A 13,024-nucleotide genomic window follows, 5' to 3' on the forward strand; every position below is an offset into this window, starting at 1 on the left:
AAGGAAACTTCCACATACAAAAATAACATTGATAAAATGAGCATGATGAGTTTGTACATAATAAATTTTCAAAAACATTTGAGCTATTATTTTAATTTGGGAACAACATTTCCATTACTATTTTTTTTATAATCCATGTATTAGAATCATAGGACCATCTGAGTTGGAAAGAACCCTTAATGGTCATGTAGTCCAGCTTCACTGCAGTGACTCTGTGTATAGTCTTGCAACCAGTTCCTTGTCCATCAAACAGTCCACCCATCAAATTCATATATTTCTAATCTGGAAAGAAGGATGTTATGGGGGACCATGTGAAAGGTCTTACTGAAGTCCAGGTAGATGACATCAGTGTTTTCTTCACTTGCCCACAGCCTCAGTTACACCATCATAAAAAGTGACAAGGTTGGTCAGGTGGGACCTGCCGTTGGTGAAGCCATGCTGGTTGTCCCATATCTCCTCCCTCTCTTCCTTGTGCCTAGCATACCTACCAAGAGGATCTGTTCCATGATCTTCCTCAGCACAGAGATGTGACTGACAGTCACTGGGTCATGCTTTCTACTCATCTTAAAAGTGGGTATGATGTTGCCTTTTTTCCAGTTTCTGGGGACTTTACCTGGCTGCCATGACTTTTCAGATGTCATCGAGGGTGGCCTGGTGACTATGTCTGCCAATTTCCTCAGATCTCTGGAATGCATCTCATCAGGACCCATACACTTATGATGTTCAGGTTCCTCAGGCAGTGGCATACCTGATCTTTGCTTACACCTTCTGAACCATCTGCTCGATGGCTGTGTGAAAAGCAGTTGCCAGTGAAGACTGAGGCAAAAAAGTTGTTGAGTACCTCAGTTTTTTCCTTGTCCATTGTTACCAGCCTGCCTGTATTCTTACTAGGGGGACATGCCCTCTCAGTCTCTCCTTTTCTGGTTTACTTACTTGTAGAAGCCTTTCTTGTTCCTCTTTGCACCTCTTGCCATGTCCAGTTCCACTTGGGCCTTGGCCTTCCTGACCCTGTCCCTGCACAGCCGAGCAGCATCCCTATGCTTCTCTCAGCTTACCTGTCCCTGCTTCCATACCTGTGCATTTTCTTCTCACTCTCCAGTTTGACCAGCAGGTCCTGGTTCAGCCATGCTGGTTTCTTGCCTTCCTTTCTTGACTTCATATACCTGGGGATGGAGAGCTCATGTGGAAAGCTTCCTTAAAGATCTGCCAGCTCTGTGCTGCTCCCTTGTCCTTGAGGACAGATTCTCAGGGGGTTTTGTTAGCTAATTCCATAAACAGCTGGAATTTGGCTTTCCTAAAATTAAGCTTCCTCGTTTTACTCTTTGCCTGTCTCATATCCTTCAGGAATGTGAACTCCACCATTGCATGGAACAGCCAAGCAGGAAATGCAGATCTGAAGTTGAAATTCTCCATCAGGAAAACTAGGCTGCTTTAATTTGCTCTGATGTAAGTGACATGGAGGAAGTCTGAATGTATGCAATTTGTCACTTATAGAGAGCTACTGAAATTTACTTAAAGGCCATACGCAGTGCAAATTTGGTTACACTGTCTTGACGTCTCCTTGTTATATGAATACAAGACAAATGCCGCAGTGAAACTAGACATTTTCTTAAACATGAATACCATGAGGACCATCTATATGTAAGCTTCATGGAATACCTTAGATGGGAAGCAGCCTGCAGAGGGAGAAAATGGAAGTATTCATAAAATACTCAAAAAAATTTATTTTTAATGGGTAATATCTATTCTGCAGTGGTTTTTTTTTGTTGTTGTTGTTGCATTTTTGGTTGTGGTTTTTATTGTTTGGTTGTTTTTTTTTGTATGGTATCATCTGCACTGATGTGTAAGATCTTGTATGTGATTACTTTTTAGAAAATACTTTTCAAATAATTGCATCTTTTCTGCTCTCCCCTTGGTGACTATGGCTCATGGGACATGAGCAATCAGATATCATCTTTTCAAATCTGGGATTGTAACTAGCATATAGAGCTAATTGAATTTGGGAAGCAGCGCAGAGGAAATTTCTTTCAGGGCTAATATGATCATGCAGTAGTGTGGTTTTGTTTGGTTGGTTTTGCATGAGTAGCATTGAGCAGGAACAAGATACTGCGTTGGTTAAGCAGTAAGTGGTTAAACACAATCCTTAGGCTTGCATTCTTTTTAAGTGGGATTTTTTGAAATGTCTTATGAAGTGCCACAATGCCATCTACTGGCTTGCTTTCCTGTGCGTTTTTCCCAAAGTGGAGTTTCTTTCATACAGTCAGGCTTATATATGAGGCTTATACCACATTTTTAAATACTAAAATAGGCTGGCACAGAATGGGCAAGATACTTTTTGGTGACATATATATATTAAAGAACAAAACATATCACACACATTAAATAATCACTGCTGCTCTCTTCCAGTTGATCTTGTTCCTCTTTTGTTAGAATTAACTTTGAAAAGGTGAATACTTAAAAGCACTGAAAAGACATCTCCTTGCTGTCCAGAACCCTCATAGTAGCTTTTGTGCAAGTAGCTTCATGGCTTTCTATCTGTAGTCAGTCACTTTCCTTTTTTGTTTCGTTGTTTTCATACAAATAAATGAAAACTAAGAAATATATAACCCGTCAATATGCAAAAAAATAGGCAGTGTCATATTAGAAATTATTTCCACTGACAAAATCCTAGACTTCTTTGCTGAAGTGTGTTTAAATGATCATTTTGAGGTTAACAGCAGCCTTTCAAGGGCCAAGGTTTCATAGATTTCCAAACAGCTTTTGTAGAGAGGTGTGCATTAGCAAAATATTGTTCTCAGTATCAGGCTGCCCTTAAACGAGCAGTGAGCAGTTGCAAGGCATTTTCATGGGCTCTTGTTCCTAAGCAGTCTGCCCGATGCTATCTGTGAGAGTAGCCCTGTCTTCCATTGGCTGGCAAAAAGAAATGAATGGGCAAGTATAAAAATAATCTGAAAAAAACAGGAGTTGCAAATGTGAGTAAACACTTGCAGTTTTACTGCTTGCTTTTTTCCTGAAGATATCTTGGAAGTTTTCCTAATTGATTATTTTGTTTGTTCTCATGCAATAGACCTTCCAGTTTTAATTTGTTTTTCCCCCTCCATACTCAGGTTTCCTTAACAGAAATGTTTCATACTCCGAGAGTAGCTGGGATGAGGAGAAATGCGTAATGCATTCCTAGCATATTGGCTTTTAAATGTGTTTGTTAGCCATTGTACTATGTATCTTCAGAGTCATTACTCAACACGATACAATTAGACAAAAATTCCTGGCTATTTCCCACTTGACCTACAGTGAAGGTAAATACAGGCGCATCTGTCCTTCCTGGCCTTTACCCCCTCTGTCTGGCATTTGGGAGGCCGCGTGTCTCTGACCAGTCTCAGCTCTTATCAGGGAGGAGCTGTATCCCACGGGTGCTCAATGTTTGTGCTGCTGGAGGATCTCCAGAGCACTATCAGCAGCTGGGGGATGGGAGCAGCGAGGCTGAAAACCATTGGGCTTGGCACTTGCATTGGTTTTTGGCTATATTTGGAATAGTTGCTGGCCTCTCACTCCTGATGCTTAGCGCTGCTGAGAAATGCCAGGGCAGGCCTCTGCTTAGCACAGCATTAGGTGAGGGAGAGCTGGCAAAAGCAGAAGAGCAAAAAGGATTACTTTATGCTGCATCTTCCACTAAACCTTTTTTTTTTTTTTTTTTTTTCTCTCCCATTAACTGTCCTGTGCTATTGCAAAGAAGGAAGGACTAATTAAGCCAGTTGCTGAAAGTGTTTTGCCACCCACACTACTGAAAAGAACTCTTTGTGCGGAATTAGCTTTTACCAGCTGTGCTAAACCCAGTAATTTATCTGTGCCAAAAGAAAGAAAAAAGTGCTGCTATAGTTTATTCCAATTAAACTAGTAAAATGTAAGCGATACCCTTTATCCACACTAACAGAGATATCTCTTGCTCAAGAGCTGAGAGGTTTGCAAATAATTATTTTCTCCTTCGTTAATTCTTCTTAATGTTTGTGCAAAGGGCTGGGCTGAGGAGCACTGGGAAATTAACTCATTTGTGCACAGGGCATATTAAACAAGCACATCTCATGTGAGCTTGCCTCGGTTCAGACTGCTTTATGGCATCTTTTTACTTGAGTGTCATTTGGACACAGCTGAACCACAGAATTCATCTCAGGTTGTTTGTACTACAATCCTTACACAGTGACAACATAGTCACAAACCTTGGCTGAAATTCAGCTAATTCATCCTCAGTTCTAAAACGTTGATATACTCCATCTGCTCCCTATGCAAGGTTCTGAAGAGTGTAAACTGTGCAGGCAATGTTTTTTCCAGCTGAATTTCCAAAAGCTGAAGTCTTTGATTCCCAAGAGCTAGAGAGGCTACCTCCTGTCCCCTGGGAATATGAGAACAAGGATGCTCTGTGCTTTATACAGCTCCCATTGTAATTCTCCACCCCCAGAACAAAGATCTTTGAAGTGCAGGGCACATTCAGGTGTGGGACTTGGAGACAGTGAAACACAAATGACAGCCAAGTGAGAAAAAAAGAAATCTTGGATATCATCCATCAGAGAAAGTCAGATAAACAAGGAAATTATCTTTGTGATTCTGTCAGGAACAGTTGACTGTAGTTTAGTAATACATTAGTACTTTGCCAAAAAAGGGAGTCTTGTTAATGCAGAAAAAGAAAAGCTCTTACTCCTTTCCTAATTCGTTACAGATCAGCTAAATGCTGGATCAGCTTCAGCGATAGGGACTCGAGATGCAAATGTTTAAGTAGATCAGGTGCTTCTTTCTGGGTGAGGAAACAGATTGAATCAAAATTCTCCAACAGAAAATTTATTTTGGACATAGGAATTTTCTAAAGATAAATTCACTTATTTCTGCTCTTTCATCATTTGAATGTGCACACAGATAGGCTCAGCTTGTAAGCACATCTAAGATTCAGCCTGTAATCATATGAAGTTTGAGATGTGTGTGAGAAAGAGACATACTGGCACCATAAAGTTACTCCTGATGTAAAAATGAGCTTAACCCTTCACTTTATGAAACCTTTAGTTTTGTTGAAGGACAGAAAAGATGTTTCTCTGTACTTTATGTCTTGAAATCATGTATCTAGTGTAGGACTGAGGTTTTTTTCAAAGTATTGACAGACTTGTTGCTTTGAGAGCGTACTGAGGCATCTGGCAGCTCTACAGAATGCAGTGTACCTGCTGCCATCCTGTAAGCAGCACTAGCAGCCTCAGTGAGGATAATCTGGAGTCTTGGGGCAGACAAAGAGTAAATAAGCAGCAGCAGCAAACAATTACACTCTGGCTATTATACCATCAATAAATAAAAATTTCGTAGCTCACAGTCTTTCACCTCCCAAAATACAGTACCAATAGCAAATTAAAAAAATAAAAAATGTTTTAAAAAATTCTTGTGTCACGAATGCCATTAACAAAATACAGTTTTTTTTGTTTTTTTTTTTATGTTGTGCAAAATGTGTATTTTGAGGAGGTGGCTGCTGCATTATCGTGCACAAGAGCAAGGCAGGCACTCCCACTCACTTTGGATAATTCTGCTAATGCAGTTGCTACAGACCACAGGATCTTCCTTGCACGGTTTGGACATTTCTTACCAAATGTGTCAGCATTACTAGAGTACCTGGTGCATGACAGCACTCAGGACAGTATTAGCCAGCTGTGTCCAGCTCTCTGTGTTTTCAAGCACCAATGCATTGTGTTGCTTTTCTTGCCATGCTCAGCATCCCAGCCAAGTGATTTTCCTGCTCTGCATGCTACATCCAGGTTACACCAAGTTTCTCCTCTCCCTTCCCCCCTAGAAGCAGGCTGCTGCCCCTGCCGTTGGCCAGCCTGTCCTGCATGCTTTCAAGATGACTTTGTCACGTTGCCATTTTCTGCAGTACAGAAGGCTTGCAGGAAATCAGAGAAGTGAAACAGTGTGACTTGACTGAAGAAGCACGTGATCCTGCCCACTTGGCTGTCCAATGGTTCTTTCTTCTACTTAGGACCTTCGCTTGTTATCTCACACTCTGTTACATGCATTGCATTAGAGCACAGGCTGTCTGTCTTGTCCACATTGTAAAGATAGCAGCATGGTTGTGTAATTTAAAAAAAATAATAAATATTCCCTTTATTAAGACATAATCAGCGTTTAAAAAGAAGAATCCTTTGCTGTTGTACTTCATCATAAATAAATACACAGAAGCATACATGCCTGCAATATTTTACGTGTTAATCACTGTTGGATTAGATATGATTCTCTGCTGAGGAGTATCTCTTCAGGGGAACCCCCAGAAGAGATTAATAAGAGCACTAAATAAATATTATCTGATCCTACTTCTCATCGGCTGAATAAAATTATACCGAGACACACTGCATACATTTCTAACAAAACTGCATTTTATCATTATGAAGGGAAATAACTTTCAGAGGAATTCTTGACTGTTAGCTGTTTTAGTTCACGCCGCCTTCTTTACTGGAAGTCAGACAAACAGCAGCTGTAAGTTACTTGTTCCTGGCTTTTCAGAAGCTCAGTGTAGCAGTAGCAGTAGAAATTGCTTTGACACGAAGGAACAAAGCAAACCGCATTTGCAAAACATGGGTAAAAGCAGAGTATGCAATAACTACAACTTCTTTGCTCCATGCTTCCCTTCACTTCCTTTCCCATTCCTGCGTAACAGATGGAAGCACTGAAAACGAAGAGCACTGTCTCCAAAATGTTACATTTTTGTATACCGTTTCCAGCTCAAGAACAGAAGTAATTTATATAGCTAAGGAGCCAAATGCAGTTTTTCAACACTCTTTCCTAAGCAAAAATAAATAAGGCCACTGCTGCAGCATTTAATGCCAACCCAAAGATTTGGCAGAGCTCTGAACAGTTACTGATGAGTTCTGGGTTTGCTGTTTGGGTTTAATTACTCTGCACCGCATTGGTGTATTTATTATTGCATTACAGAGTTGTTTCAAAAATGTCTGTATTTATATAAAACAAATGTTAAAATGGCTTTAGTTAACACAGAAAACAGACTTAACTGTGCTGTGTATAGCATATCTGAGTTGAGGAATGAGGGGAAAAAATGCTTCTTAATTGCTGTAGTATCCACTTCTTACTTTGGAATATATAGACCTATATATGTGAGCATATATATATAAAGGTGTATATATAGGTATATAAATATAAATAGAGCATTTCCTTTCTCTTCGTAATAAAACTGTGAAAATGCACGTGTGACTCCAGGCTATAGGAAGGGACCATTGCTTCCCTGCAAACAAATTTGAAGTAAAAGAGAAGTAGAGGTTGTTGCTCATGTGTGTGTTTGCTCATGTGTATATAAAAAGCATGTATGTATTTATATATGTAAATGTGTTTACTGTGCAAAGCCATCTCTACTACATCAACTTCAGTTATCATCTGCATTTGTTTAAGGGAAACAAGAAACATTTTTTACTGTTTCCATGATGACCCTCCCAGGAAATCAATTTTTAAATATTGAGAGCTAAAGGAATTGCTTTCTTAGGAGGTTTTCCTGTGCTGTGGTGGCACTTTCACTTGTTTAGTCCATGTCTTCACCCATGAGATGGCTCTGCATAAGGTAAGAGTGTTACTGCTATTTCCTGTTGGGCTGTTCCTGCTTTTGTCTACTACAGAAAAACAAATGGCAGTAAAAGTCCTGGGGTTGGTTTGCTTTTGTAGGTGGGAAGTTGTGCCCAAGTGATTATTTCAGAAACTGTTTTAAAAAAGAGGTTTGGACTTAGTTATGCTGCAAGCAGAGAGATTAATTAAATCCCAAAACATCATTAGAAGAATGCACTTTTATCTTACCCTCCGTTCAGCAATCCATTTGCTCCCCATACAAATTTTACATTGATTTTACTTAGGAAGTAGTGGTAAAAAATACCATAAAGACACCAGGAGTGTTTGTAGTCGTATTGCATCGACTTACATAAAACCATCCATGATTGCAGTTAGGAAGATGATATTTTCAGTGCGCTGAGAAGCCCAGTCAGTCCAACACCAATTGGCGTTTATCCTCCTTATGTGTCTGTCCTGCTCAGAGATCACAAGCTGGATTTCTTGTCATTTTCATTTTGCATTTATTTCCTGAAGCTGAGGACACCCTCCATCGGATCCACCTGTGTGGATGCCCATCTTGGTCATACAGTGCCACACTTGTTGGATGTCACTCTCGCTCAGATCTGCTCCCCAGCCACTTCCCTGAGTAACTTCAGGGAATTCTGGTTGGGATTTGTCAGTGAGGCCTGACATTAGCAGGTGGTATGGGGCTGGGAGACCGTTGGGTTTGGTAGAAGGATAATGATGAGAAGTTGGGGGCAGTGAGAAGTATCTTGTTCCACTGGCACAGAAGGGTTTGTTAGTGCAATTCTGTCAAGCGCATAGGAAAAGCAGGTGCCTGTCCACCTTTGCCCTAAGGAGGAAAAAACACAGAGACTAATAAAATGGACAGACTTTTCAAATACCAGCTGCCAGGGAAAGATGCCATCGTACTTTTCAGAGTAGAACCACGCGGTCTAAAGAGACTGAAGCAAATCAGAAAACTTCTTGGAACCTGGTCTCCTTGTTTTCAGACCTGCAGAAATAGGAGCAGTCGCTTCTCCCTCAAATCTGAGCTGCAAACTAAAACTTTCACACAGCCAAGAACCACAATATGTGCTGCATCCCTTCAGAAGCTGAAGATCTGGCAGTGTTTGACAAGCGGTGACAATGAGGCTGCAGTACCTCACCTGCTGGCTTTGTCAGACAGGAAAACAGCCCCTGCTTCCAGCTCCCTGCCCACCGCTCTCCCACCACACTTGTGTGCAGTGGCAGCTGCACAAAACCTGCCTATCACCATGGGTGTCTCTGTGGGTCCAGCAGTGGCAGCTGTGGACCATTTGAGAGGACAGAGTTCAGAGCTGCCAATGTAACTGGATGGGCTGAGTTTTTAGGATGGTAGCACATTCTTCTGATGTCTCTGGGATATGGACTTTTTCTGTGTTTAATTCTACTTAATTCTTCTCATTTACTATACATTTCTTACTACACTCTCACCTACGTAGTGAGAGCTGTGCTATAGGATGCATCAATGCTTACTGTTCAGTAATTTCTTTTTCCCATTTGTTACCTCACTTACATCCATTGACAAATCTCATTCTGAAACCCTGATTTGTCCAGAATTCAGATGGGAGGCAAGATTGACTTTTTCAAGATCACAAGAAAAAAATGACCATATAGAACGGTACTAAATCTTTGAGCAAGGATAAATTGTCAAGGTCTGAAGGCTGAACTTGTCATACTTATTTTTAATGTACAGAATTTTGCAAGCAGAATTGAAACTTCGGTAAGATCTGAGAAGCAGCATTGTATTTCTATTGATAGTCTTCTCCTGATGATAAAGTGCTTCTTCATTGTGCATTCATTACTGCAGAATTAAATGGCACCATCACCATAGAGGTAAATAACCCTATGGCTAACGAGGTTGCTGAGCAAATGGCAGAGCCTTTCTCCACAACAGCTTCCTGTTTCTAATGAAAATGCTGACGCTGACCTCTACGCTGGCTCCCAGCCATCTACCAGAAGAGTAAATGGCATGCTGTGTATGAACTAAATGCACATACATGGCAAAGTGGAAACACAAGAGATAGCTACTTAACTCTTGTGAGAAGAGTCCTCAGTGACGCTTGCTTTTTCTAGTGCTTCCTCTAGACCTAATTTCCCATGAAGGCACACTAGGAATGCTGTTTCGATTCAGAGGGTTAACGAATTTCCAACCCTGTGATTCTATGAATATCTGTGTGTCAATACTGTGGCAGTCTTTCTGCTGATGCAGTTGATGTTTATAGATGTGAATTTTTCAACAGCTATAAGTGGAATATATATTTGTTTTGTCTGAAGTGCATGGGAAACATCGAAAAGCTTGATCATAAAGATGGAAATTCAAGGCTAGAGGTTAAGAAAAAAATACTTATGTTTCAAAATTCAGCTTAAAACACCACAGAATAGATTCTGAAATTGAGGCAGCAGAGCATGCCAGCTGCAACAGGCTGCCATAGACAGAATGGCACAGTACCATTGGCTGTGCACTCCTTGAGATGTGCACTTTAGTAAAGAAGCAGCTTAATACACACACCTGTGACTTCACCGTGTTCAAGTCAAGAGGTACAGCAGTTGGTAATATCATCTCTTGGCACGGGGACAGAAAACAGCAGTTTGTATCTCTCCTACCAAGACTGATTGGGAAGTTACGTACTCAGTCTCATCTGTCTCTCAGTGGGTGGAGAAAAAAAAAATCACAGTTTAGGTTCCAGGGTTTTTTGTAATCTCTCCCAGCCTCCATTAAATTTGCTGCATTGTATGAAAAAGGACTAAAGAATACCTGAACTTGCAATGTGAGATGGGTGGGTCCCTTCTCACTGGTGACAGGATGAGGGGAAATGGCTCCAAGTTGCACAAGAGGAGGTTTAGGTTGGATATCAGGAAAAACTTCTGTACAGAAAGGGTTGTTAAGCACTGGAATAGGCTCCTCAGGGAGGTGGTTGAGTCACCATCCCTGGATGTGTTTGAAAACCATTTGGATGTGGTGCTCAGGGACATGATTTAGCAGAGAGTTGTTAGAGTTAAGGTGGTATTGTTAGCTTGTGGTTGGACTTGCTGATCTTAAAGGTCTTTTCCAAACTGAGCAATTCTATCTATTATTCTATGGTTATTTAGAGTCTGGAACACAGGATACAAAACTCAAACGCTACAGCATGGCTGGTGGTAAGGCAGCCACTAAGGGATGGAGTCTGCCACATAACTCAGGAGCAGCGAGTTCTGTTTGATAAGTAACACTTGCTGACAGCTTGAAATTTCTGTTGGTAACACATGCCTCAGTTGTGTATGGCCTTTGTTTTAAATATTCTATGTGCAACACACTTCGTAAGTAATTTCAAAAATAATCGGAGTTGCTCATATGTTGTTACTGACTTAATTCTGAGTGCCAAGAGTGGAGTGTTTGCTGGCAAGGAGAAGTGCTGTTCCCTTTAAGGGCTCATCAATCCTCCCTCGTAATGAGTGTTTCAGGATTCAGATCAATGTGTTACGTGTTTCAGACCACGCCGCTTATCAAGATTAAATAGTTCATTTCCAAAAAGGCAGTGTTATTTACATTTATGTGAATGTGGGCACACAAGAAAAAATTTAACAGTTACCAGGATTTTTCCCATCAAAAATAGTATTTGAAGAATGCTGAAAAATTTATTTCCCTCGCTGTTTTCACTGCCTTGAAAGCTTGACTTGCTGTCAGCCTTAGTTTGAGGAGTATTAAATTCTGCCACACCTATTCTGTTTCATTTAATTAAGCACTGCCATTTTTGTCCTACTTCCATAATTAATCATACCATCTTTTTTCCAGTGAAAAGGACACAAAGCTGTGTACCAACACCCTGGGGAGAGAGTTAGGGGTGAGAAAAGGCATAATAGATATTAAAAATTCAACTCCAAAATTCATACTTTTAAAATAAATGTTGGCTTCTCCTGCTGACACAAGCCTACTTGCACAAAACTTCCATCCACAGGTCAGCTATTAGGTGAAGATCTGTGTGGCTGCTGTCACCAACCAAGTTTAGCAGTGCTACAATGCAGACTAGAAAAGGACAAGAGGATTTGAGACAACATCGATGTTGAATTTTTGCTATTTTTCATCTCCTCATCTCACTAGAATGCACAAATGGATGAGGTGTGAATACTGTCTCATGATCAGCTCCAGCACGTGTAAAATCTTACTGCTGAACTAACTGTACAGGTAATGGTTTGACCCTTTGTGAGGCAAACTAGGGTTCCACACAGACTAGAAAGTAACATCCTAGCATGCAGTTTAAAACTTGGCTGTCCACTCAAAAGCATAATCAGAAATACAGGCTGATAATATTCATCTTTCCCTTGTTCTAAATATGGAGGCTGTTTGCTTTTGCTCTGTTGTTAACTGTTAACAAGTGCCTTTGAACAGTATCCCTCTGCTATTATTTCAAGATTTTAGGTACACAGCTATTTTACATATTGGTTATGGGCTAAGGTGAGGTTCCTATTTAGAAAAGGTGCTTATTGAAAGAAAAATGCCATTATGAAAAAGGTTAATGCGTGGGCTACGCATTTCTTGGTTTGTTTTTAATCTCCTTCGTGAAGCTGAAACTATAACGTGCTTACTTTCAGGATTTGCCTTGCTAATATTTTGGTTTGATTTCAGGTTACTATCGGCCAGATGTATGCCACACAGAAATTGGTCATTGAGAATCCAGGAAACACATAGCTGTGAGAAGGCTCTGACCCTGAAGCAACACTGGACCATCTTCAGCATCTTTCAGTGCCACATACAGATGCATAACGTCACTGCACATCTGGCCTATTCTGTTCAGCATAAGAAATATCTGAGAGACTCTTTTTTTTGCAACCAAAGTACTATTTTCTTATGGTTCACACATTCTGAAATATACTGCTGTGATCTACAACAGTGTGTCGGTAGTCCTGAAGTCTGTTTGCTTTTGTGTTCCTTGTGATTAAATAGTTCCTGCTTTATTCATCAATAAAACTTTGTTAACCTACCTGCAACCAGACACATTCTTCTGCTGCTGCCCTTTTCTTTCACCAGACATGAAAGATGTTAGATATAAAACCTTTCACTTAGTTACTAAGAGTAAATTCTTATTAATCCTGTTAAATTTTAAAATGTGCAACATCTAAATTTAATCTCTAAATAGTTTATTTTAAATATTAAAACCATATGAGATGAGCAGGGCAAGATTCCTTGACATTTGAGCAGTTAACAAAAAGAATTCATTTGTTCTTTCTTCAGTTTCCAAGAGTCAACAAGCAGTCTCTCACCCTACTTTTAGCAATGAAGAGATAGCAGTAGCAGAATGTAAAACTTCCATCGCTGAGGCTTGGGTGCTTTAAATTATATTTTCCTTTTCTAAATGTGTTGAAACACAGCTACTGGCAGAAAGTACCAAATCACTTCATGCAAGGCTTTCCTTTCTCACGAAGCTCCTGA

General features: G+C 40.3%; 1 protein-coding gene across 2 annotated transcripts in view; it reads left to right on the forward strand.

Annotated features, from left to right (window-relative positions):
• Window positions 1–12,587, forward strand: part of LYRM4 (LYR motif containing 4) — a 79,124-nt gene extending 66,537 nt beyond the window's left edge. Inside the window, exons 3-4 of one of the 2 annotated variants that reach the window (XM_019613760.3) lie at window positions 1,345–1,446; window positions 12,221–12,587. In XM_019613760.3, the coding sequence (XP_019469305.1) occupies window positions 1,345–1,425 (81 nt within the window). In that variant the 3' untranslated portion in view covers window positions 1,426–1,446; window positions 12,221–12,587. The remainder of the gene's footprint in view (window positions 1–1,344; window positions 1,447–12,220) is intronic. The other variant, XM_010708400.4, reaches the window with a different exon arrangement.
• Window positions 12,588–13,024: the final 437 nt, after the last annotated feature.

The sequence above is a fragment of the Meleagris gallopavo genome, chromosome 3 (assembly GCF_905368555.1).
Source record: "Meleagris gallopavo chromosome 3, MGAL_WU_HG_1.1, whole genome shotgun sequence".
In the NCBI taxonomy this organism is placed as follows: domain Eukaryota; kingdom Metazoa; phylum Chordata; class Aves; order Galliformes; family Phasianidae; genus Meleagris; species Meleagris gallopavo.